The sequence below is a fragment of the Emydura macquarii genome, unplaced genomic scaffold, assembly GCF_026122565.2.
Source record: "Emydura macquarii macquarii isolate MOO-44397 ecotype Brisbane River unplaced genomic scaffold, CSIRO-AGI_Emac_v2 contig_3128, whole genome shotgun sequence".
In the NCBI taxonomy this organism is placed as follows: Eukaryota; Metazoa; Chordata; order Testudines; family Chelidae; genus Emydura; species Emydura macquarii.
Window position 1 is genome coordinate 6,024,732 of NW_027133265.1, and position 26,754 is coordinate 6,051,485.

At 42.9% G+C, this 26,754-nt stretch overlaps 1 protein-coding gene across 12 annotated transcripts in view; it reads left to right on the top strand.

Annotated features, from left to right (window-relative positions):
* APBB2 (amyloid beta precursor protein binding family B member 2) overlaps window positions 1-26,754 on the top strand; it is a 317,656-nt gene that overhangs the window by 133,576 nt on the left and 157,326 nt on the right. For 4 of the 12 annotated variants that reach the window (XM_067531218.1, XM_067531217.1, XM_067531216.1 and 1 more), the window contains one exon: window positions 204-314. In XM_067531218.1, the coding sequence (XP_067387319.1) occupies window positions 269-314 (46 nt within the window). In that variant the 5' untranslated portion in view covers window positions 204-268. Of the gene's footprint in view, window positions 1-203; window positions 319-1,024; window positions 1,139-21,364; window positions 21,454-23,526; window positions 23,596-26,754 lie in introns of those variants that run through there. The other 8 variants (XM_067531229.1, XM_067531221.1, XM_067531226.1 and 5 more) reach the window with 5 other exon arrangements.

Sequence of the window (26,754 nt, forward strand, 5' to 3'; positions counted from 1 at the left end):
TAATTGAGACTGAGCTCTAATGATAAATTTGCCCTACTTCTGTAGTGCAACAATTCATCTCTGCTGACAACATGACTATGCAGAATTTATAAACATAGTTACCCTAAATTTGTGGAGGTCATTAGCATTTTAATTAAAAAGATAAAGCCATTGTACTAAATCTTCACCTTTTTGTTTTGTTTTGTTCTTTTCTTTCCTCCCAGTTAAATGTTTCCATCTTGTACTTTGAAAACAGCTGACAGCATCTGGTAATGTGCTGACTGGCACTATGGGCAGACGATTCCCGGGGGCTCATTGTCGTCCAAGCAGCTCATGTATGTATGTGATTGGTCTCATTATCTGTCATTTTTATGACACTTTTGAAAGGTGCTAAGTTGTTTTCCATTATTTTGAAACTGTTAGGTGGAAAGTTTATACATTTTTAAACTAGTTTTTAGAATGGGCACTGAAGCATTCTAATCAATACCATGTTTCTGATATTTATGTACCCAAATTATATTACTCGCATTACCTTTGTTGATTTGTTCAAATTGCAAAGGTAATTTCTGGACCTTTAAAAATTATGTACTGGCTGACTTGTGAAAAATTGGCCTATTGTGCCAGGTCTCCAACTTCCTTTTATTCACACCCTCCAGGGCCTCAACGTAGTTTAACTACTAGAAACCCTCAAATTAATAAACTGCCTGAGCCTAACCTGAAAAAATTCTAGCTCATTTCAAAGCTATGTACTATTGCTAAAGTCTTCCAGTTTAGATTAAGCTTTTTCTATCTTATTAATTCATTTTTTCCCTGTTGGACTTATTTCTTCTGCATCTTCTCTGCTAAAAAGCAGTTCAAGGCTGTCTAGCTTATCTCAGCTGACTTCCATTGACTTATCTCTGACTGAGGGATCTTTTCAGTGAGAAGTTTAAATACTGTTTAAAATTTGTCACCTGCACCTTTCATTTGATTTGAAAGACTGATAAATAGCTATAACAGGTATGGTAATGCTAATCCCTGAGCCTGCAGTCTTGCTATATTACAGGGTATGTGAAATGATCTTCCCAGGAGGTAGAGTGTACTCCTCTGTGACAGTCCCTAACTTCAGATGACTGCTGTCAGTCCCCATGCATATCTGTTGATTCCTCAGGCAACTGAGGTAAAACAATATAACTTTTTCTTTACTACATAGTGCCTTTGCAGAGTATTCAGTTTGTAATAGTTTTTCTTTGAAACACTGAGATAAAATAGTTGACTTGTCATTCTGGTGGTACTTTACCCATTGTAACTCCTGCTATTGCCTGAGATTCAAGCTTTGGAGAGTAACTTAGTTTATTTTGGCCCCAGACTTCCAGAGCCAAATTCAGGCCAGAGATGAATTACACTACTTCTTACGGGAGTGGTAGCTGTCCAGTCCTTGTAAACACATCTGCTAAAATAACATATGAGACAAACTCTTGAGAAAAATACTATCTAGTTTTGAAGGTAAGAAACAGATGACACCTGAACTGGGGGGAGGGGGGTGTTACAGCCCTGGCTGAGCTCTCCCTTGTGGCTAGACACCCAACTGCTGTATTGGACCAAGCCTTTGGATCCCAGGAGCTTTTAAGCCTACTGGGTCTGAGCAGCATCCAGACACAGCCTCTAAATCCTGCTTTTAAGAGACACTTCTGGGGTACAGACCCCCTGTCTAGTACCCTTTCTTGGGATGTAGAACCCATAGTTCAGCTGCCATAGGCCCAAGATCAGTGCTGACCCTTCAAGAATTTCATCCCCAGAGCTCCACACTCACAGGTACTCTAGTTTACTCTTTAATCGTTCAAGGACCTTGTGACAGTTAAAACAAGACTTTGCAAAGGAACTGTTAAAGTATATGTTACTTATGGATAAAGCACGAGAGTTACAGATCTAGACCAAAATAAACACTAGTACATTAAATCCGCCTCTTCCAGTATTCTCATCACTCTGAGAGCCGTTTGGGTTAGTGTCCTTTCAGGATTTCAGGACCCTCTTGCACTCTACTCTTTCTGTTCAGCCATCCTGTTGTTAGCTGATGGCTGGCTGATGGGACAGCCCTGACTCAAGAAGTATTGGCCCTTAAATAAAGTATCGGTCCCCTCTATCAGGTGACTCTGCCAAGCAGCTTTAAAAACCCTGTCAGGTGATTAGGTGTTCAACTCCTACCCACTATCTTTCCTCCCTCAGGTCTAAACTGGGAAAAGCTTTCCCCTGGACTGCAGCCCATTGTTCTGGGTGGACCCATTTGAATGGAGGATCATTGAGGTTGAGGGCTTTTGATGGCTTTCCCATTGTGAGCCCCTCCGCTAAGCATAAAGATTTCTCCTAACACCTCCTAACACCTCAAGATGGAAGCTACAGCACCGTTTTCAGTCAAAAATAACATTCAAGAATCAGAGTGGAGTTTGCAGGTTGATACAGGCATACGGACAGATACTAATCCATCACAGTGGGGCTCTGGGATGGTACGGTGGGGGGCATTGCAGGCTGCGTGATATGAGAAGGGAGTTAGCCTATGCACAGTGGCATGGTGTAAGAGGATTGGGGTTATGAAGGAAGTCTTGTGGAAACTGGGGCTGTGAGGGTGCTGGGGTTGTGAGAAACAGGGGTTAACATGGTTACGTGGGGTTTGAGGGAGTGAGCAGAGATGTGTGTGGGGAATGGAGTTGAACCACTATGTGGTGGATGGGGGTGAACTGGGATGTGGGGATGCCAGGGAGGAATGGAACTGAGCAGATAGGTGGCAGGTGACAAATTTGGGGGATCATGATGTATAGGGAGCAGACTTTCTTATACGGGTCATGGTAACGAGAGAGTCATAAGCCATAGGAGGTTGAAACACAGTTTCTCTGTTGTTGCTTTTCAGCTCTGGCTTCTTTTGACTAGCATTCCCTTCCTTCCATATTCCCCAGCTTCCAGCTGACTCTAAAATCAGGGCTCGAGAGGAACGACTGTGTGACAAACCACCTGTGTAGCTCTTCTCTGAATCCTCATAGGAGTTTGGTCAGAGTAGATCTCCTGTCTGATTCCAATCTCTCACCTCAAGCAGAAATCCTTCTCATCCCCAGCTCCTTAACTCTAGCCTCTAGGCATTGATCTCAGTGCCTGAACTGAGTGGTCCACAAGCAAGGGTAGAATGCTGGCGGCATAGAAAAGTTGCTGTTGAAAACACTGTACTTTCAAAGAAAATTCTCTAATGCTTTGAGATATGAAAAGTGATGTTTCTGTAACACAGAGACATGACAGCACACTTTTATAGGACGGTATTGTTTTTCTTGTTGCTGAATCCTTTGTTTTCCCTTAGGACAATATCTGAGCATTTGTCAAGCTTGTTAAGTGGTTTGGGAGGCAGTCTCTCTCTTTTTAGGAAACTGTGTTTAATGAAAAATGATTACTTTGACATTTTGCAAACCTTATCAGAGCTAAAGTTTCAGAACAGTCTTTTTAGCTGGACTTTACGGCAGCTAAGTCCTTCCTTTTTTCAAATTTTTTTGGTTCCACCCATGGATTTAATGAAAACAATGAAAAGCCCTTCAGGTCCCGATATCCATTTTTCTTTGTTTGTGTGGGTCTCAATTTCCCCTTCCCTTCATCCACATCTTTTGGGAGGAAGGATAGTCCTGTTATGAAAACACAAGACACTCAGTCAGGAGACCTAGCTTCTGTTTCCAGTTATGCCAAAAATTTGTGAGAGACTTTTTGGAGCTTAGCTATCAATGTAATAAGCAGCGCTGAATGAATTTTTTTTTTCCAATTTGAGGTCCAAATAGAAGAAAAAATTTGTTTTGATTCAAAGGAAAATGAATTTTTCTAAAGTGTGGTCATCAAATTAAAAAAAAAAAAACTAAAAAAAAAAGTGCTTTGAATTAACAAACATTTTGAGTCAATTCCATATTATCATTTTTTTTTATTGGTTTTTCCATTCATTTTGGGTCAACCAAAATGCATTCAATCCACTCAAAACAAAAAACAAACAAACAAACAAAAAAGAAAATCGTTGTTTTCATTTTGATTAATCTGTTCTGGATGTTTTTCACCTGAATTGCTGGTTTGTTTTTGTTTGTTTGTTTGTTTTAATTGGCCAAATTTGAAATTGAACTTCCATTTCAAATGAAGTCAAAGTGAAACATTTTGAAATTAAAATTTGAAATGAAATATTTCAATTCTTTTTTAAAAAAATTTCAAATTGAAACTATTCAGAATAATTTTGAGCCCCCAAAATGTATTATTTGACGAAAAAGTATTTAGGAAAAAAATTGTCCAGATTTTTACTTTAAAGATAACTCAGATATTGGTATGGAAGTATATTTGCATTGTCTAGTCTATGGAATGTGCACACAATAAAGAAACAACCATAGTGATTTGCATTAGATTTCTAAAACTTTCAATGTTAATAAATTAAGGTACTGGTAACACAGATAAAACAATGTCTTTTAAAAATATGGCTCAAATTCGGTTCTCTTCATTGGTGTGGGTATAGCTGCACTGATGTTGATAAGGTTACTTCAGATCTACATTGGTGTAACTAAGGGAAGAATTTTTAACTACATGATTTTTAACTTGATGATGTACTTTTAAGGACATAGTGCAGTTTTTAGCTTGATTTTTGTGGCATTTGTTTTGCTTGTAACTAAATATATACCTTCCCATAGAAAGATAAAATCTGCAAGGTGTAATATTAGTGTTATATGGAACTTTTCAGTCTTGTTGTTCTGTATATGCAGGGATAGGTGGAATGATTTCATAATTATAATGTATATTCTGAGGATACTAGTGAAAAGTTTTGTTTAAAAGGAATCTTATAGTCATCTTAAATTACAAACAGATCTCTGGAACCTAATAGTAATAAACGTAGCATTACCCAAATATGCTTAAAATACAGATCCTTGATGTACAAATAGATATGAACATCTGCATCTCTTAAGTGTAAAGTTGAATTGAAATGTGTTTCAATTTATCTGGGCAGGGTTTGGGCTTCAAAAGTGGTTTTAAAGTGTTCATTTAATCCATACTCATTTGGAATTCAAAATAATCCTGGTTAAAATCAGTGCAAGGCATCTTTACTGACCTAAAGGAAATAAAAAGTGAGTGCTCCCTAGATGAGCCTGCTACCTCTGTTTACTACTGCAATTACTGACCCTGCTGAACTGAAAGTCAGCACAGGGCATCTCTTGTGCTGCTTTCATTGCATGAGGAAATTGTCTCCTCCTAAATTGCTACTTTTGCCTAATCAATTTTTTGTGGGTTTGTTTCAAAAATATTTTCCAAGTGTTCTTTATCTAAATATAAAATATGTAGCCTTTTATTTTATTTTGAATAGATTTAGTGATGTTATCTTACATCACTATGGGTTTGGCTCTGGTTGCTACAGTTTCAAGCTCAAAAGAGTGAAAGGCACCTCTGCTGCTGGTTTCAGATTTAGAGAGACTAGGTGTATATAAACACCAAATGATCACATACATTCACAAATACAAAGTTTAGTCAGTATTACAAATTTTATTAGAGCAACAAGCAAGGTTATGATTATCCAGGCATGTATAAATCCTACAAATATCCATGCACAAATTACAAATATAATCATATTCATGTCCTCAAAGATACTTAGGATCTGATAGATTCCTCACCAATTGCACATGGGATAATTCCTGCTAGGGGTTTTCCCATATGTATTCGCATTTTTACTTAACCCAGGGACCTTTTTAATATACATATGACATATATATGACTACACCTGACTCCCTGCCCTTGTGCATGAAGGTGTCAACCCTCTTTTCCTTATCTGTACTTCCACACCCCATAAAAATTGGGGTGCCCGTTTTTCATAGGTTGTTTGAAGTAGTTCCTCTTGTTCTTACTAGCATTTACACACAACATGTACCCTGTGGTCAGGACATACTTTATTGTAATATCTTTCAAAACGCATCTCGTGATCTTGCATTCATTCATTCATGATTTTCTGCAATATCACCTATTGGCACATTTCTACAGTAGTTTTGTGATCTTTACTGGCATAGGGTTATTCTTCAGTCATTTACTTATGTCAAGCATTCTTAAACCTATGGCCTAATACGGCTAAGCAGAAATCTGACAGGCCTCAGCCTGCGGCCCTTGCATTTCAGCCAAGTTTTACTTATATACCTAATGCATATTCATTGTTCCTAAATAATTATTAATCTTACACGTCTATAAGCCTACAATTTAAATCTATTTAGCATACATGACTAACACATAAATTTAACATCACATAGCATGCTAACATGGATGATAAAATGAACTAACTGGCTATAAACACATCTGAGATGTCTTTCTGTGGTCATCTTGACTTCATATTGTCTTTAATCCTGGAGGATCCTAGCATGCTTTTATATGTTGAAGTGATTAAAGCTATGCACCGAGGTCACTTGGTCCATTGCTGACGTACAGCCATTTCTTTAGCAAAAGGCAGCTGTTTAACAGCACACAGCAAGGCTATACAGGAATTTGGCACTTATGCCACACCACCTGCTGTTAGGGAAAACAGCATAAGAGTTCGTCTTCACTGACAGCAGCAAATTCACTGCTGTCAGATGGGTCTCTCCAGTCAGTGAAGACCCGCTCAATTGATCCAGAAGTCGACTTGTTAAAACCACCCCTTCAACTGGTGCTGCGTAGTGAAGACTGTGCGCACAATGGAAGTTAAGAAGTTGATGGGAGTTACACAAGCTATTCTACATAGCTTGCGTAGCTCCTGTCGACTGCCACCAAATTTTAAGGTAAGTATAGACCAGGCCTGAGATTTTTAGTGACCACTGGAGGTTGAGATCTCTCGTTTGCTACTAACTCATAGAAAAGAGCATTGGCTTATTGCATCTCTTAGAGCTGGAACAGGAAACCAATTCCAGGACTCTGCATAAGGTTGCGGGGATCTTTTGTTGATCCATGCTAATATCCGTTGTTGAACTCCATGGATATGCAGAAATATCTTTTAATGAGAAAACTCTGAATTTATATCTGATGTGTCCAGTCATCTCCATCTAGGAGTCTGAAAGGAGCTGGAATTATTCTCAGATTGTTGGTGAACTGAGGTCCTGCAAGGAAAACTATAGGAACAAACAGTTAGGCTGACTTGTTTTGTTTAAGTTAACAATAAACTCATAGGCCCTGAAGGGGGTAAGTTAAACTATATGCAACTCTTCTGTTCGAGCACATTGGGGAAGTGGACCAGCCAGCTATATGGGTTTTCTCTGTAGACTATGGCTTTTCTGACCCTTCTACAACTCTGTGGGAAAACCGCTTCATCTATGAGGAGATCTGCTCTGTTTGGTTGTCCTTGTCAATTCATTGACCTCAGGTGGAAGGAGAGCCAATATACCCTGAGTTGGCTGTTACTTCCATCCACTATGGCCTTCCATTCAACATCCTCTGAAGTGGCTGCTGTTTGCTCTCCCATGCCCATCTCTCCCAACAATTCTTCACCTATGCGCTACTGCTGTTGCCTGTCTCTCTGCCCCCAGGGCTTCTTGAACATATATTGCTATTTGCTCCACCTCCCCCTGTGCTTCTGTGTGTTCCCATGCTCCTTCTCCCTGTTCTCTTCCTTTATGGGTTGCTGGTGTTTGCCCCTCAGCTCCTACCCCACAAGAACTGGCTTCACCTCCAAGCATCAGCTATGGCAAATCAGTGTCTCCAGTGCATTCCCCTTCCCATGCCTTACCGCCTGGTGCCCTTCCCGTGTTCTCTCCAAACCTCCACCTAGCCTCGAGTCTTCTCCGTTCTGTGTCCAATACTACTTAGGCAGTCACAGTCCTTGAAGGCCATGAAGGCAGGAGCTGCTGAGAAGAGAAGTTGACTTTCAAATAACTTTTCCAGAAAATTTTCTCCTTCAGGGAATAAATTAGTAATTCATCTGTCACTTTCCCCCCGTTTTTCCCAGGCTTTTAAAACCTGAGCCCCCTTCCAGGAAGATGGAATCAATTGCTATCCCCTTCCACTGTGCCACGTGGGCTAAAAGGCCCAACCAGTTTTTAAAATTTTAATTAAATGCCATTAAATTGTATTTTAAAACATGTCCTTAAAAGTTTGTTTTAAGGAAATGGGGCATAGTCAATACTAGGTGTGAAGAAATGTTTGAATACAAGTTATTCTGTCATCGTTGGCATAAAATTAGTTTGTTTCAGGCTCTGCAAACTCAAGCAGAGTGTGCTGCATCAGTTACACCTAGGGCTCGTGTACACTTACAGCACTGCAGTGGTGTTGCTGCACTGTTGTAGCACTTAGTGAAGATGTTACCTCCACTGACAGAAGAGCTTCTCCTGTCAGCGTAGGTACTCCACCTCCCCCAAAGGGGGTAGCGAGGTGGATGGGAAAAGCCCTCCCACTGACATAGCAATGTCTATGGTGGGGGTTAGGTCGATATAACTAAGTCGCTCATGGGTGTGGATTTTCCATACCCGAGTGACGCACTTATACTGACATATAGTAGTGTAGGCACCCCACTATCTACACAAGGGAATTAGGTGGATGTAACTATGTCTTTTGTTGTGAAAAATCTATATACTTGAGTGATGCAGTTAAACTGACCTAACCCCCAGTATAGACAGGGCTAGGGTGATGGGAGAAGCCTTCCCGTCGGCGTAAGTAGCGTCTTCAATGACATGCAGCAGTGAGTGATGCAGCCCTTTTTAAAGTGTATACGAGCCCTTAAGTTACATTATGAAAGTTTTCTTCACAGCCATAACAGCTAGCGCCTTTTATTTTAAATGGAAACTGAACCTTGATAGGACAGCCTAGAAGCGTGCCTACCCCTCTCCCTAGCTAGTTAGGGTTTGAACTACAGAGGGAAATGTACTGGCAGAATTTTACTGGTATAATTATACTGCTGTAGTCATACTGGTATAACTCCCTGTATGGAAACTCTTCTTCTGGAATAAGAGTGGCTTTTTTCATTTTAGCTTAAACCCCTGCCAAAGCAACATAATTTAAATAGGGGAAGAGGCATTCTTATTCCACAATAAAAGTGTATGCATGGGAGCTATATTGATATAGCTCTACTGAGATAATTATGCTGGTAAAATTTCATGTGCTGACAAAACCTAAAGGTATTTTCTATCTGTTGTTACAAACAGCATAATGACTCATTTACTTGTCTGATGATCGTGTGGGAAGATATTGATTCTAAGGGCCTGTTTCTCACTTTCACTAAGGCTCCCTTACACCAATCTGACAAAATGTAATTTATATCCACTTTAAAGCCCTCTTACGCTATCAAAGAAGTGTAAAGAAGCATAAATGCAAATCAGGCCTTAAAATTTTTGCATAATTCATACCTATGGGAGACATTTTTCATATTTGTTTCTGGAAAGTTGAAAATACCAGTTTGCTCACATGGAAAAAAGACAATATTGAGGTAGAGAAGTGCCTCTGCTCCAGGCAATCCAAACAGCCTCAGGGGAAAATTTTCTAAAGTGCCTAGGTGACTTAGGCTCCTAAGAGCTGTTCTATACTGGGAACTTTCAACGGTATAGCTACATCACTCGGGTGTGAAAAATCCACATCCTTGAAAGATGCAGAAATACCAACCTAACCCCTTGGTTTAGACTGTGCTACGTCGATGTAAGAATTCTTTCATTGACCTAGCTACCGCCTCTCAGGGAGTTGAATTACCTACACCAATGGGAGAACTCCTCCTGTTGGTATATATAGGGTCTATACCAGTAGTTTTCAACCTGTGGTCCGCAGACCCCTGGGGGTCTGCAGAGTATGTATAAGATTTCCAAAGGGGTCAGCATCTCCATTTGATTTGATTTGATTTGGGGCAAGTGACTTCACCTCTCTGTACTTCAGTTTCCTCATTTGTAAAATCAGGACAATGATGCTGACCTTGTTTGTAGAACGCTTTGAGATCCACTGGTGAAAAGTTCTACATAAGAACTAGGTTTTTTATTTTATTTTGAAAACATTACCCTTGATGCGTGATGATATCTGGAATTATTTCTTAAATCAGGCATGTTATGTATAAATAGTTTCTATGTGTTATTGCTATAGCACAAGTCAGAGCCGCATCTCTTTACACAAAACAGTTTTCCTAATTGAAGGTAAAGAATTGCAGACCTGAGGTTTAAATGAAGCTATCCACAAGAGCTGACAGTAACTAATATAACTAAGTTGTATTTCATGAACAGTACCATTGCCATTGTCCTTTTATGTTGGCCTTAGTCAATTTAGTGTTGAAATACTTTTAATATATTTATTGCTTTATGGAAACTATAGCACTACAAGAGGGAAAAGGTGAAAACAGTCTGACACACTGATAACTTAAAGATTTGTATATATGCTGCAGGAGGTTTTATAGGTGTTCAGGGCAACAATACTACTAAATTTTCTGCTTTTCTCATGTCTTTTATTGCCAAGTTTCATGTTTATTGTAATTTAGCCAAACTTTAGCAAAATCTATATGCTTGTAAGCTCAGTTACTTTCTGTTATATTCTCCTTCCACTTCCCTATGAATTGCTTACTTTATAAGGCCCATAAGGTAAACTTGACATCTTGATTTCATTTATGGGTATGATTTAGTGCCCTGAGTTAAACTAAGAATTAAGGTTTCCCAGCATAACAGCAAAATTAATCAGAAGATCTCAATCTCAGTCTAGCTGTTAAAATAAGCTAAAAGTAAAATTAATGTATTCAGTTACTGACATAAACAATCTACTTTCTTCAGAGTTACTATATGATACGACTTAGTCTGGTACTCATAATATTTTTAGCATTCAGTTTGCTTAAACAGAACAATAACAGTCGATTTATAGATTAGCTATTTATAATTCTCAGAGAACTGTTTGCACCATTAAAATTTTGTAGAGAGGAAAAATGGTGGTTTTATAGGCACTTTAGAACTTTCAGCCTCACTGGGGTGTAGTTCTTTTCTTACAAGGTTTATGAGCCTAATTTTAGTTCAGTTTTTAATGGGACAGCAAATTACAGACTGGCAATGTGGAGACTAACTTGAGTTTCACTATTGAAAATTCATCCTGTGTTCTGAAATACACCCTATTCAATTACTGGAAACAGTGAGTGCATTTGGTAAGACATAGATATGTGAGTGACATTGACATGGATTGCATTTTCTCCCTCTTGCTACTGCTCCACAGAATGTGAGCCCAGCTGGTTTCATCCTGTTGCCAGCATATATCTCACTGCAGTCAGAGAACAGAAAATTAGGAAGGGAGATGGGGATTAACTTTTTTTAACTCAAGGTTCTGGGAGAATAAGAGAATCCCATCAAAATGGAAAATCTGCTCAAATTACTGAGAAATGTCAGATGGTGAATTAAAACTGCTATCCTTACCTCTTCCTATTTAAGGTACTTACAATGGTAATAGGGGCCATATATCTCTCAATCTTTAATGTATTTTAAGGGACTTGCCCAAAGTCACACAGAAAATCTGTAGCAGAGCAGTAAATTGAACCTATCCCCCTATCTCAAACTACCATCTTAACCACTGGACCATCCTTTGGTGTAGAACAGGCGCAGATTAGTAGCTTCTACAATAAACTCTGGGAGGCAGATAACCCCTAGAGATAGTTACTAATAATCTATCAAGTCTTCGTGACTAGATGGCTTTCCTTTTCTTTTGTTGTTTGTTAATCTCTGATTTATAAAGTAACACTCTGATAACTGAACACCATTGAATGTTAAAGACATGGGGAAGGGATATGAATCCTATTTTCAGGCAGGCTCCTATTTTTAACCCAGACCACCTTTATAAGCCAGGGAGGAAAAAGAGAAAATTACATTAGTATTTTGAATAAATTCTAATCCTAATTTAGGACAAATTAACAGATTATTTAAATAAAGATTTGATGATATCTTAGCAAGGTAGCATAAAGAAGGTTCACTTCTGTACCAGATACACTAGAATATTGCCAGTCTGGATTTTGCTAATCTGCAAAACCGATGATTCTCTCTAGACAAATCAGACTGTCTCATGTCTGAAAGGTATATAGATAGCACTATAGTGATGTCTTTTGTTACTAAGACATGTTATGTAAGTAATTAAAACTAAACTACACTGTTCAAATAAATGAGCAAAGGTCATATTTATGAACCTAGGTATCTCAAGTTAGACTGCATCTACACTACAGATTTTACAGCGCTACAGCTGTGCCACTGCAGATGCGCTCCTGCGAGGTCTTCCATGTAGCCGTTCTATGCTGGCAGGAGAGAGCTGTCCCGCCGGCATAATTAAACCCCGCCCAATGAGTGGTAGTAGTTATGTTGGTGGGAGACACTCTTCTGCTAACATAGTGCTGTCCACACGGGTGCTTTTGTCAATTAAATTTCTGTTGGTCGAGATGTGTTGTTTTTTCACACTCCTGACCGACAAAAGTTTTATTGACGAAAGTGCTAGTGAAGACAAAGCTTTAGATGTTAAATCCATATTTAAGTAACCTAAATAAAAGTGACCTTATTGTTCAGAGGTGCTGATCACCTACCTACAGCTACTATTAATCAATGGGATCTGCAGGTGCTCAGCACTTAAAAATCAGGCTACTTCTGTTTAGGTGCCCAATTTAAGGTACTTAGATTTAAACACTTTGATTAAACTATATTCTGTGATTCTATGATTTTTGTTTGTTACTTGCAAGCTAATCTGGAATGGGTTCCCCGTCAGTATGAATTAATGATATTCTGCTGCGTTTTGATTTCTCTCCATTCTTTACATTTTGGCTTTTGTTTATTATTTCAGTATTATTTTCTTGCCTTTGTCTCTTTCTTAATCTATACTAGTTTTAAATAATGTACTAATGGATTATTTCCCGTTCATTTAATTTAATTTGCTTTTCAAATCCTCCCTCACCCCAGAATAAAGTCTGAGAGACCCAAGAGGTTAAGAGAATAGGATTTCTCTTCTTACATCCTACTTGGTGTAAAATATAGGCTAATGACTTTAATCTTGTGAATTTGCCTGTTTATTTAATATTTTTGCTTGAGCCTGGATGTAATGTCAGCCATCAGTAAGTATATTAGAATCTGAGTGTGCTATTCCTAAAATACAAAACACAGAGAATGTGTAAAGGATCATGTAAACTGATTTTAAGTGAACCTGGCTTTTGCAATGTGCAAATGAACTTGACAGAATGCACAGGACTACAACAACACTGTATTCAAAGGATAACACATTCTTCTGTTGAACCATGATTGAATCATGAGATTGCCTGGCCACAAACAGAGTATTGTTTCTGCATTATTGTTTTAAGTATTGTACTTTGCTCTTCCAAACACGTATTACTGTCTCAGTAATATCTGGCTCGAGACGACCAACTGCAATCTGGGTAATTTTGGTGTAAAACCCTTTCTGAATAACCTCAATAGGATAACTGCGGCTAACAATAAACTGGTGGACAGTGATTGATTATTGCCACGCCCTTCACGTTTTGGTTATGTGAGAGGTCAATAAAAGAGAGAGGTCTGTATGTATGTAAATTAGTTGTTAATGTGCCAGTAGTTGGTGCTCAAGAATATGCACCACTGTTCCTGGGTTTTTCAGGAGCAACAGAAGCTTTTGTATTCTGCAAATGAGATTCTCATGGCTGAATGGGTGTGGAGGTAGGCTAAGGGTCGCTGTCCCTTCCCCTTGCTGTTTCTTGTCTTAAATCCAACACTCCCCTTGGGCTCATCTCATTTATAGCACATTAATTAGGGAATCAGCTAACTATGTTTAGTTAATAAACCTGTTGCATGGGCGTAAACCATCCTTTATGTGTTGTTTTATTCACCTGCGTGTCTTGATCAAAAAGCTTTTTAAAGGGCTTGATGTCACTCGCAGCATTTGGAAAGCTGGGCATTGGTAATAGATCCTGCCAGTTCTTCTTCGAGTGCTTGCTCATGTCCATTCTACTATAGATGTGTGCACGCCTCTGTGCACAGTTACCCAAAACTTTCTTCCCCCTAGCAGTTCCCGTAGGGCCGGTTCCGGTGCCCCCTGGAGCCACACGCGCATGCCGTGGTATATGAGGCGCTGCTGGCCCTACTCCCCCTCAGTTCCTTCTTTCCACCTGTGACGGTTGCTGGAACTAGCCTTGCTCACAGCAAATAATATTCTTCTTGTTTAAGAGACTTGTTTGGTATTCTAAATTTAGTTTTATTTAGTTAAGTGTAGTTAGAGATAAGGCAGTCCCTGTGGGGACTTTGTGCAGCCAGGCCATGCCCCGGTCACCGGGCTTCAAGCCGTGTGCCTCCTGCAGGAAGGCCTTCCTGCTCCGTGACCCCCATGACTGCTGCCTTAAGTGCCTGTGGGAAGTCCACAGAAAGGACACGTGCAAGATCTGCAGAGCTTTCAAACCGAGGACTCAAAAGGACAGAGAAATCTGTTTGAAAGCCCTGTTGATGGAGGCAGTGCTCCACCCGGCATCCGAGCCGACCCGCTCCGCCTCAGTGCCAAGTGTAACTTCTGTACAGAGCGCAACGTTGGTGTCGCTCTCCGCTCGGCAGCGTACAGCATCACTGGCACTGAGGAGAAAGAAGCAGAGCGCAGACACTCCCCTGCGCTGTCGCTACGGGCAGGGTCGAGTATGGAGATGCACCGGACCCGGCCCGTAGAGACTTCTCCGGTGCCTGCATCTCCAGTCAGGGAACCTCCCCCAACTCCTGGGAGTGGGAGAGTGCCCCTGCCGATATTGTCTACACCGGAAGCTTTTCAGGCGGCAAGAGACTTGTTGGCCTTGCCTATGCCACCTCCGCCCCCACCCATCTCCACTGAGGGAGAAGGGCTGGTGTCACAAGGGAAACCCGCGTCCCCTGAATGGCGGTGGAGATCCCCAGTATGGGGAGGAAGGTCTCCTGCCAGACGGTCTCTGAGGGTAGAGCACAGCCACTCCCTTAGTAGTTGCTCCAGGTCAGCGTTGTCGAGCTGACCTGCTCCAGCACGGGACGTGGAGTCTCCCTCTCAGTACCGACGTCTTTCCCCAGCACCAGAGGCAGCACACGCCAGGTGGTGCTCAGACAGCTCCTGTTCCAGATCTCCGGCACCGATGAGTTCGCCCGCACCAAGGTAGTGCGGAACCCAATCGTCAGAGGAAAATCTGGCACTGCACAGTTCGCGGCATGGAACCCAGTCGCCGGAGTCTGGCTCGGTACCGAGGAGTTTGGGACAGCCACAACCTCACTCACCAAAGGTGTCTGCAGAGCCGCAGGGCAAGAGGCAGTGGAAATCATTGGCACGAAGACAACGATCCGGTACCTCTAGCTCTTCGGAGCGTGCCCCTGCTCGTCGGCACTGCTCATGGCGACGGAGGCAGTCCTTGTCATTCTACAGGTTGGAGGCGTCAAGAGGGCAGTTCCTGGCACTGAAGGGTGCCCGGGACCGAGGACGGACATGGCACTGCCTGTCCAGGTCTGACTCCGACGATACTTCGGGGTCTTCCAGGGGGGAACAGTCATCGGGCGAGTCGATGCCCCCACAAAGCGTCAGAGCCTGTGACGCAGTTAGCCCCGGGTTGGGCCCAGGGACAATGTCCGCAGCAATAGCCTTATTGCCCCACACGGGGTATCCAGGTGGGGCCAAGGCCCCAATCCATTAAATCGTTGGGGGTGCAGTCTGTGCCACCAGTACAGGACAAGGCCTATCGGCACCACTACTCGGACGAGGAGTCGGACCCCCTGGAGGGAACCTCAGCGGGCACTCCCGCAGGCTGCACCTCTGCAGTCCTCTTCCTCTTCACCTGACAAGGCAGTCTCCTGGGGTCACTCTGCGTCACTGGAGGATTTCAGGGCGCACCAGAAGCTACTCAAGAGGGTGGCCTCTAACCTGGGACTGGAGGTGGAGGAGCTAAGAGGCCGCAGATAGCCTCTTAAATGTGTTGGTGGCAGCTGCCCCAGCGCAAATGGTCCTCCCAATCCACGAAGGGTTCCTTAAGATTGTTTACGCCCTATATCAGACCCCTTCCTCTGTGCCCCTACGTCAAAGGTGATCGAGAAGAAATATTACATCCCGGCCAAGGGGTTTGAGTATTTGTTCACACACCCCGCCCCGGGAACCCTGTAGTAGACGCCGCTAACCAGCGAGACAGGCAAGGTCAGCCAGGGTCGACTCCCAAAAACAAGGACAATAAGAAGCTGGACTTGTTTGGGGGGGAGAGTTTTTTTCCACGGCAAGCCTACAGTTCAGGATTGCCACCATCAAGCCCTCCTGGGCAGATATAATTTCAATCCTTGCAACTCCCTCAGGCAGTTGGCCGAGGCCCTGCCCCAGGATAAGTCCACAGGCTTTAACAATATCGTGGAGGAGGGAACCGCAGTAGCTAGAGCTGCGCTCCAGAGGTCCTGTGACGCCACTGACTCAGCGGACAGGGCCATAGCCTCCACCATCTGTATGGAAACGTGCTCGTGGCTGCAATCCTTGGGCCTGTCCCAGGAGGTGCAACAGTCTATCCAGAACCTCCCATTTGATGGGTCTGCCCTATTCTCGGACCAGACTGATGCGAAGTTGCACGGTCTGAATGACTCCAGGGCCACTCTTGGCTCCCTGGGCCTGTACATGCCTCAGTTTTCCAGGTGTCAGTCACGGCCCCAGGCGCAGCAGCAACCAAGGCCTCAGCCCAGGCCTTTCCAACCCTATAGGCATAGGGATAGAAATAGGGAGTTTAGAAGAAGAAATCAGCCCCCTAGCTCGTCCTCCGCTCCCCAGCAAGGGCCCCCCAAGAGGTCAGGCAATCAAAGGAGACAATTTTGATGGTGCACCTGAGGGTGGCGCCCCAACTGCTCTCCTGAATCCATCCTGCCCCTTCCTAAACAGGTTAAGGCCCTTCTACCCCAAATGGGCAAAAATCACTCTGGACTGTTGGGTCCTTGGGATAGTCTCGGTAGGCTATGCCCTGCAGTTTACATCTCTCCTCCTCCTCCCCCCCCCCTGAACAACCCTCTCCCGCCATCCCTCTTCAGGGACCCCTCTCATGAGCAACTCTTCTTACAGGAGGTGGACACCCTCCTCAGTCTGGGAGCAGTGGAAATGGTCACTCAGGGTAAAAAGGGGAAAGGGTTCTATTCAAGGTACTTCCTCATCCCCAAGGCGAAGGGGAGTCTGAGACCCATATTAGACCTGTGTTGTCTAAACAAGTATGTCAAACGACTCAGGTTTCGCATGGTCTCCATAGCTTCCATAATCCCTTCCCTGGATCCAGGAGATTGGTATGCCGCTCTCAACCTCAAGAACGCATACTTTCATGTGTCTATCCTTCCCAGCCACAGGTGCTTTCTTCACTTCACAGTGGCTGGCTCCCACTACCAGTTTACAGTCCTGCCCTTTGGCCTATGTTCAGCTCCCAGGGTGTTTATGAAGTGCATGGCGGTAGTGGCCGCCCACATGAGATGAAAAGGTGTGCAAATTTTTCCTTACTTGGACGATTGGCTGATCAGAGGCAGGTCCAGGTCCCAAGTGCAGGACAGCATGACCCTCACTTGCTCTCTGTGCCGCAGGTTGGGGTTACTTGTAAATGAACAAAAGTCCACATTGACCCCAGTGCAACGCATAGAATTCATTGGGGCTACCCTGGACACTTCCCAGGCCAGAGCCTTCCTGTCTCAGCCACGTTTCAAGGCGATAGTCTCTATCATCTCCCACTTGCACTGATGCCCCAGGACAACATCCAGGCACTGCCTACAGTTGTTAGGCCACATGGCGGCCTGCACGTACGTAGTGAGACTAGCTTGCCTGAGGCTCAGACTGCTTCAGGCATGGTTGGCCTCAGTATATGTTCCGAGCAGGCACCCATTGGACCCTGTGGTCAGTTTTCACTGCCCGTCTTAGCCTCCCTATACTGGTGGCGGACTCCCAGGTCAGTGATGAAGGGCGTTCCATTCAAGGAACTGGTCCTGTTGGTCACTCCAATTTCTGATGCTTTGGATGTAGGATGGAGAGCCCACATCAGCGCCAACCTAGGCACTCGGGGGCTCTGGTCGGGGAAGGAAAGGCGCCTGCACATCAACGTGAAGGATCAGAGGGCCATTCGCCTAGTGTGCAAGGTGTTCCTCCAATTCCTGACAGGCAGAGTGGTACAGGTGCTGACGGACAACAGTGCAGCCATGTTTTACATAAACGTGCTCCTCGGTCCTCTGCGAAGAAGCTATCCATTTGTGGGACCTTGCCGTGAGGCACGATTTCCACCTGATGGCCTCTCACTTCCTGGGAGTGAGGAACGACGAGGTGTATCGCCTCAGCAAGTTGTTTCTACCCTGCCACAACTGGTCTCTACACCCAGAGGTGGCGGCCATGACCTTCCAGAAGTGAGGTTCCCCAGTTGGACCTGTTTACATCGGCCTGGAACATGAAGTGTCTGAGGTTCTGCTTGCTCCGGGGTCGTGAGACCGGGTCGATTTCCGACGTGTTCCTCATTGACTGGACGGGGACCTTCGTGTACGCAGTCCCGCCCATTCCACTCCTGCTCGAGGTCCTGCTGAAAATAGAGGGACAGAGCGGACGTTATATTCCTCGCTCTGGCCTAGCTGAGACAGCACTGGTTCAGCATGCTGCTGGGAGCTCCAGGGGTGGGGCAATCGAAAGGTCCAAGACGGCATGACCTTCTATCCCAGGACCATGGTCGCCTGTTGCACCCAGACCTGGACTCCCTGCACCTCACGGCCTGGAGGCTTTGTGGCTGACGGAGGGAGAGAGAGCCTGCTCGGTGCAGGTCCAGCAAGTCCTGCTTGGCAGCAGGAAGCCTTCTACACAAGTCGTGTATCGGGCTAACTGGAGGCAGTTTCTGTTGGGCAGAATCCTGGGGTATTCCGCCCAGCCTCTCGCCTATACAGGTGATCCTGGAGTACCTGCTCCAGCTAAAGCTCCAGGGTCTGGCGCTGACCTTGCTGAAGGTTCACCTGGCAGCCATTTCGGCCTTCCATCAACCGCTGGAGGGGAGATGGCTGTTCTCCCATCCCATGTTAGTTAGGTTCCTCAAGGGGTTGGAGAGGCTTTATCCGCAAGTCCGTGACCCGATGCCTCCCTGGGATCTCAACCTGGTCCTTTTGAGACTCACAGGGGCCCCCCTTTGAACCCATGGCTTCATGCCTTCCGCTCATGCTTTCATGGAAGGTAGCCTTCCTGGTGGCCATTATCTCAGCTAGGAAGATATCTGAGATTAAGGCCTTGACCTCGGAGCCCCCTTATACAATATTCTATAAGGATAAGGTAGAGTTGAGGTTGTATCCAGCCTTCCTGAACAAGGTGGTTTCCCAATTGCATTGTAATCAAGATATTTTTCTCCCTGTGTTTTTTCCCAAACCGCACGGTTCGGAGGAGGAGAGAAGATGGCATTCGCTGGACATGAGATGAGCCCTGGCCTTCTACATAGAGCGTACAAAGCCTTTCCGGAAATCAACGCAGCTCTTCATCGCAGTGGCGGACCGGATGAAAGGCTCACTTGTCTCCACCCAATGCATCTCCTTGTGGATTATATCATGTATCAAGTTCCGCTACGAGCAGGCGTGGGTGCCTCTTCCGGGAACCATCATAACACACTCAACCAGAGCTCACACCTCGTCTACAGCCTTCCTGGAGAAAGTGCCCGTGCAGGACATCTGCAAAGCGGCCCCCTGGTCGTTGGTGCACACCTTCACATCCCACTACGCCATTGTCCAGCAGGCACGAGAGGATGTGGGATTTGGCAGAGCGGTGCTGAGGGCAGCTCACTGTTAACTCTGACCCACCTCCAAAGATATTGCTTGTTAGTCACCTATAGTGGAATGGACAGGAGCAAGCACTTGAAGAAAACAAGGTTACTTACCAGTAACTGATGTTCTTTGAGGTGTGTTGCTCATGTCCATTCCACAACTCACCCCCGTCCCCGCTGCCGCAGTTGGCAGAAAAATGGGACTGAGGGGGCGTAGTGCTGGCAGTGCCTCATATACTGTGGCATGTGTGTGAGGCTCCAGGGGGTGCCGGAGCTGGCCCTACAGGATCTGCTAAGGGGAAAAAAATTCCGGATAACCGTGCATGGAGATGTGCATACACCTATAGTGGAATGGACATGAACAACACATCTCAAAGAACATCTGTTACTGGTAAGTAACCTTGTTTTTCTTTCACTCTGTTCGAGATGTAATCATCCTCGGAATAGCTCTCCTGATCTGAGTATTGTCAAATGACCTATGTCAAATTTATGTGGAAGCTGAAAAAATTATGGTCTGAACTAAAACAGTTTGATTCAAATTAAATCATTTTGCCTGGCAAATGTAGCAGAGTCTCCATCATTGTTTCTTTCCATTATCTTGTTAAGAATCTGGATAGCCTGTCTGTTATGAGGCAGTTTATTTCTTTGTTTTCCCTAATAGAAACATGTGGCACAGAGTTAAGAAAACAAAGGCTTTTTTTCCATTCTGGTTTTCCATTATTTTGGTTGGGATTATTTTGTTTTTAGTAATCTGAAATAGGTTTACATGGCACTTTAAGAATGGGTAAGGGTTAAATTTTGGGTGCTATTGGACTTTGGAGAGAGAGAAATTGCAAGCTTTGGAAAAGCAAGTCCAGCAGGCTTGTTTGGTCAATTAATTGTGGAAATTCAGTTTGAAGGTTTCAAAATTGGTTTTTCAGTTGGTATGCAAGACGGAGTATGAAATACACACCATTTGTACCATATAGAAATAGGTGTGCATGTGTCTGAAGGGAGTTATTTGGAGGGGAGGGGTTGGGAAGGCAAGGTGACAAATAAGCTGTGTTACATTTTTGATTGCATAATTTATACATGCATGCAGAGGTGAAGAAAAATAAAAAAAAATCAACTTACACCTTGTATGTGCTTGTGTTTAAACCATAGGATTCAAAAATAAAACTGCTTTGACAGAAGATGTTTACTAGACAAATGTGTCTGGAAATATACAGATCTGGTGGCAGAAGGTCTTATTCTTGCTTGCAAGGAGCCAAGATATGGCATACTCTGTCTTCATATGATGATAATTCAGGTTATTGTCTGCCAGACTATTCCATCCTGCATAGGAAAAAAATCTAATTAAAAAAATGTAAATGGGGGGGAAAAAAAAGACTTGCGAGGTCATATTGTCTATGCCGCTGCTAAGTGCAAGTTAGTTTCTTACACAAACCATAAAATAATATACTGTAAGGGGAAGAGACTTCTATTTATTTTTTATGTCATCATTGAATTTTAAAAAATCCCACAGTATATGATGACAATACAATTTTATTAAACTAAAATGGAAGACCCTGTCCTTAAGGACTATTAATTAGATGAGCAGTCAAGTATGAGTGTATGTGTTTGTATCTTTATCTATATAATTCATATCAATCCTATAAAAAAAAAAACAAAAGGGACCATGAGATAGACATAACATTTGTTTCTATGTTTAAAATGTTTAGAATCTGGTTGTGAGTGTTGTCTGGTCTGTGCATTTTTGCTGGCAAGGAAGTGGGGTGGGAAACCTCAAGAATACTGATAAGAAGATGCACTCTACTTGAATGCTTGAACCCATGGTAGGATTTTAAAAGTTTGTTTTAACTTATCATAATATGAAGGCAGATCAGTATTATGGATTTTCATGAATAAGAACATCACTACAATAGTCAGTATTGCTGCTAGGCAGTTTCAGTCAGTTGGTTATCCACTTAGCTCCAAATATACAAATGTAGTTATATGGCGGAGAAAAATGGCTGGGGTGGCTTCTAAACTGGACAGGAGGCAGAGGAGAAAACTGCTCAGTAAGGAAGCTAGCAAGGGAGTGGAAGCTCGGCAGTGTGAGATGAAATGGGACAATGCTGACCAAGGAAGTTGGTTTAGTGGTTGATATGGGCTATGGAGAGGGGCCCTAGGAGCCAGAGTGCGAAGTAGAAGACAACTGTGATTGTTGCAAAGATGGCATCAGGTAAGGAAGAGGCACTCAAGTAAGCTGCCTACAATCCTGCTCCTTTCTTGTTCCCCGTGTTTCCCAAGCTGTTCTTTGCTCAGAGTTCTCCAATCAGTAGCTTTCCTTCTGGTTCTCTGAGCTACTGCTTCCCTGTCAGCAGTTTTTTATCTACAGCTTCCAAGTTCAGCTACTTCTCCTAATCTCAGTCTAGGATAGCTTTTCTTGTCATTCCTGCCAGTGTTTCTCCTCCCCTCCAGTAAAAGTGCCACTGGCTGTAGCAGCAACACCAGCACCTCTGTCCCACAACAGTTTTCCAAACTTTGCCAGCTTTTTCAGGGCCAGGTTCCCTTCCCAAGGAAAAAAGCTCAACATGGACCAAAATAATGGGCCATGCTTAGATAATCACATAACATGTATGCAGAAGATGGCACAGTGAAGGTTGACCTAGCAGTGAGGAAATCTTCCAGCATGTGGGCCTAATTCCGACTTTAGTTATACCAACGTAAATCTTGATGTCACTGGAATTAGTCTGGATTTGCCCCAGTATAACTGAGGCCAGAAATGCAGATTCTGCATCTAAAGGGTGGGTGTGTTATGGGGGAGACAGAGTTAAGATTGGCGTCAGAACCTTTGCATGAGGAGTGTTGACTTAGCATTGAAATTTGCTATTTAAGTGCTATGATAAATTTATTTTTGTAAAGAAATAAGCTTTTTATTTAATTGTACATTATTAGTAAGTTTAGGTTAGGGAATTTTTTTTAATCAGCATTTAGTTAAGTACCATTGTATTTAAAAAAAAAAAAAAGTATCTTTTATCTTTACTATGGAGCTGTTCAGGCTTTTGGTTATGATTGAAGTTACACAGCATCTGAGATGATCTGCTCAAGACCTGATAAATTTGTCTTATTTTATGTTTACTAGATATCTTTGCAGAAAACAAAATCTGCCTTATGAAAATGTTCCCCCCCCTGCCCAAGTTTAGAACTCGCAACCTCAGATGCTGCATAACTGCAACCCTAATCACAGGTTCCCATAAATACATCCAGTGTAATTATTTTAATCCCCCCCCCCCCCCCAAAAAAAAAAAAAAATTACAACAAAACACTGTATTAAAGAAAAATCTCACCACCAAGAGAATGCTATCCAGAAAATGGATTTTTGGTCTGCTTGATTGTTCTGTTGTGTTGAACCAGTTCACCAAGCCATTCCCTGCTGTCCAGTGTCAAAGGCTGGGCCCTGTTCTGCTAACTCTTACTCAAGTAAATATTCCTCACTCATGCGTGTTATTCCTATCAAAGTCTGTGTGACTGCTTTCCTGGGTAAGCATCAGTTGAGTGAGAGTGTGAAGATTTCAGGACCAAACCTCTATTTTGTAACATGAGATGTTTACCACAATATGTTGCTCTAAAAATGGGAAATCTCGTGGACATTTTGCTTTCTTCCTTACTAAAGTGTGCACTGAGAATAAAACAAATATGCTGTCAGTAGGGTTTTTTAAGTACTTGTTTTAGTTTTACAAAATAAAACATTGTCCCTGTATTGAAATGTTCTGCAGCTGTCGACAGTCATGAAAACTCAGCAGCATTAAGCTGCGAGGTTTTATTCATTATGCTTAACGTCTCTTTAGGAACTTTTATAATGTGGTGTTTTTTTCTTTTGTGTTTTCTTTGTTTTTAATTTCTTAAATGATCCCTCTTTTCAGATTTCAAATTATAATCCTTTTCCTGATCCATTGCTGAAGCCCTGTGATCCATGTCAGAAGTACTTCCAGGTCAGAAGCCCTTTCACGTATTTCCATAAGCAGAATCTTTTAAAATCTTTCTATTCTTACCAGCCCATATTTGTTTTAATTTCACATTCGTGAGTGGAACAAGTAACACTTTCCTGTCTTTTTTTTTTGAACTGATCCATTCGCAAGTAAACACTTGCTTTAGGAAACATTTTTAAAAGCTGAATAAAGTACAGTCACAAACAAATGTATTCTATTAAAAACATTTTGTTCTATTTGGATACTAATGTTCTTGCTTTTGTAGCCAAAAAAACCCCCCTACACTTTACAAGGTTTGACGTGGTTTTTGAAAAAATCAATAAGGCCATTCAGTTATTTGCATTACAGTAGTGCCCCACTCAGGATTGCAGCCTCATTGTTTTGGACACTGTACAAATGTAAAATGGTCATGGCCCAAAGGTCTTAAATCATCTAAACATGGATCAGTATCTAGTTAAAAGATAGGAAACAAAGGATAGGAATAAATAGTCCATTTTCACAATGGGGAGAGGTAAACAGTGGGGTTCCCAAAGATCTATACTGGGATCTGTGCTATTCAGCATATTCTTTACTAATCTGGGAAAGGGAGTGAACAACAAAGAGGCAAAATTTGCAGATGATGCACAATTATTTAAGATAATTAAGTACAAAGCTGACTACAGAAACTTACAGGGGGATGTCAGAAAACTGGGTGACTGGTCACCAACATGGCAGGTGAAATTCAACATTAATAAGTGCGAAGTAATGCCTATTGGAAAAAAGAATCCCAATTACACGTCTGTAATAATGGGAATCTATATTAGTGGTTACCATTCAAGAAAGAGATCTTGAAGTTACCATGGATAGTTCTCTGAAAACTTCTGCACAATGAGCAGCAGTGGTCAAAAAGGCCAATAGAATGTTAGGAACGGTTAGGAAAGGGATAAAAAATAAGACAAATTATAATGCTGCTATATAAATCCATGGTTCACCACACCTTGAATATTGTGTCCAGGTCTGGCTGCCCCACCTCAAAGAGGATATAATGGAACTGGGAAAAGTTCACAGAAGGACAACAAAGATGATCAAGGGTATGGAATGACTTCCATATGAGGACAGACTAAAAAGATTAGGGCTGCTCCTCTTAGAAAAGAGAGGACTAGGAGAGATTATAGAAATCTATAAAATCATGAATGATGTGGAGAAAGTGATTAGAGAAGTGTTATTTACCCTTTCCCACAGTGCAAAAACTAGGGGTCACCCAATGAAATTAATAGGTATCAAGATTAATACAAACAAGAGGAAGTACTCTTTCACATAATGTGCAATTAACCTGTGGAACTCATTGTCATGAGATGTTGTGATGGCCAAAAATATAACTAGGTTCAAAAAAGAATGAGAAGTTCATGGAGGTAGGTCCACCAATGGCTATTAGCCAAGATGGTCAGGGATGCAACCCCATGCTCACGGGGACCCTAGACCTCTGCCAGAATCTGGGAGGGGATGGATTACTCCAACTGCCCTATTCTGTTACTCCCTTTTAAACTGTCAGAGACAGGAGACTGGGCTAGGTGGATCATTGATTTGACCCAGTATGTCAATTTGTGTGCTCTTCTGGTGAGATATGACATTGGATACAGTGGAAGTAGGGGAGCGGAGAACAAGGATTTATTGTTTTTGTTTTTAATTTTGCCAAACTTTAATAATTTTGGTTTGTTTTCCATGTTAGGTATCTATCTCAGGCCGAGATATTTTTCTCTGTCTATTTAATTTCTGCAAAAATGGTTACACCATTTCCCAGAACAAGGTTAGGGAAAAATACTTGGTTTTGTCTATGCTTAAAAAATTCAGACATTTAATTTAGAAGCTGTATTTCCTCCATGCTTTGGAGCAGGGGCTTGAAATTTGGCAGGGGGTTCATTCTGGTGTCAGGTCTTTTGTCATCCTTGTGAAAATCTGCTCAAATTTGGCCAAGTTTTCAGCCTCTGAAAAAATCTAAGTTGGCACATGCTTATTAGAGTTTGGCAGCTAAATTCTCTGAAGATTCTGTCTGCACTGAGTGTGCTTTAGCCCAGAGCTTCAACGGCTGAAAGATGCTGTCTCTGCAACCAGGTGACACTAGGGTGCCACACAGAGGCGCTGAAAAGAGGGAGACTGCTCTCATGTGCTCTTAGTGATTCCTTGCTGGTGCCCTGGTAGCATGGTAGCAACATGAAACCACCGAGTGATGAGAAGTTGTGCCTAAAGGGTTCATGAAAAGGAACATATGGGTCAGGGGGCAAGAGATGGGATGGGGTGGTAGGCTAGGACATGGAGCTAAGGTGGGGAAACTAGGATGAGGATCTAGAGTGGGGAGGCTAGGATGTGAAGCCTGTAGCAGGGTTTGGGGAAGGTGGGGAGGAATGTGGAGCCAGGAAATGGAACAATGACAAAGGCAAGACAACCTCCGGTGTACACTTTCAAAGCAGCTAAGCTAACAATGCTGGGCCATCGGCAAGGAAGAAACTATTTGTATGGCTCCATCCAGACTAAAATGGATTTATTCTTCCCAAGGCTAAGCCTGGGATCAAAGGATATCTAAAACCTCAAAAACCATGGAAAAGGAAGGGGGTAGGGTAAAATAGGGGAGACTACCAAGGTTATATCAGCGAAAGGCTGGCATCAGGGATGACACTGAGGGACACAGTTGCTGTGAGCAGGGGCAGTGTGTTTCTCACTGCCAGAGATGGAGTTAGTTGGGCTGGGGGGAACTCACAAAAGTGTAAGCGCTACCCATTCATGTAGGCAATTTATTGTTTTCATGCTTTGCTTTACATGCTTGGTTTTGAAGATACTGGTGCTGAGTTTGCTGCAAATGTTTGCTGTCACAAGCTCCCTAAAGGAAACTCTTACCAGTGCCAATACCGAGTTGGACCTGTGTGCTGAACATGGTTGGGGAGCAGGAGGTTACAGCCCAAAGAGCCAGTCTAGGAGAGAGTGGAACCGCTTGTCTGTAAATCCCCTGTCTCATTTGTTGCAGAAGCTGCTGGGTGTAGTGAATGAGGCAGAGGACTGCAGGAAAAGAGAATATTCTCCTGGTTAAGGCAGCTATATGCTGCCCTGGAGAAGTGGATTCTCTCCATGCCTCTCCCACAGAGCTCTTGTGTGATGCTGGGTAGGTCACTTAAACCATACTTGTCACAG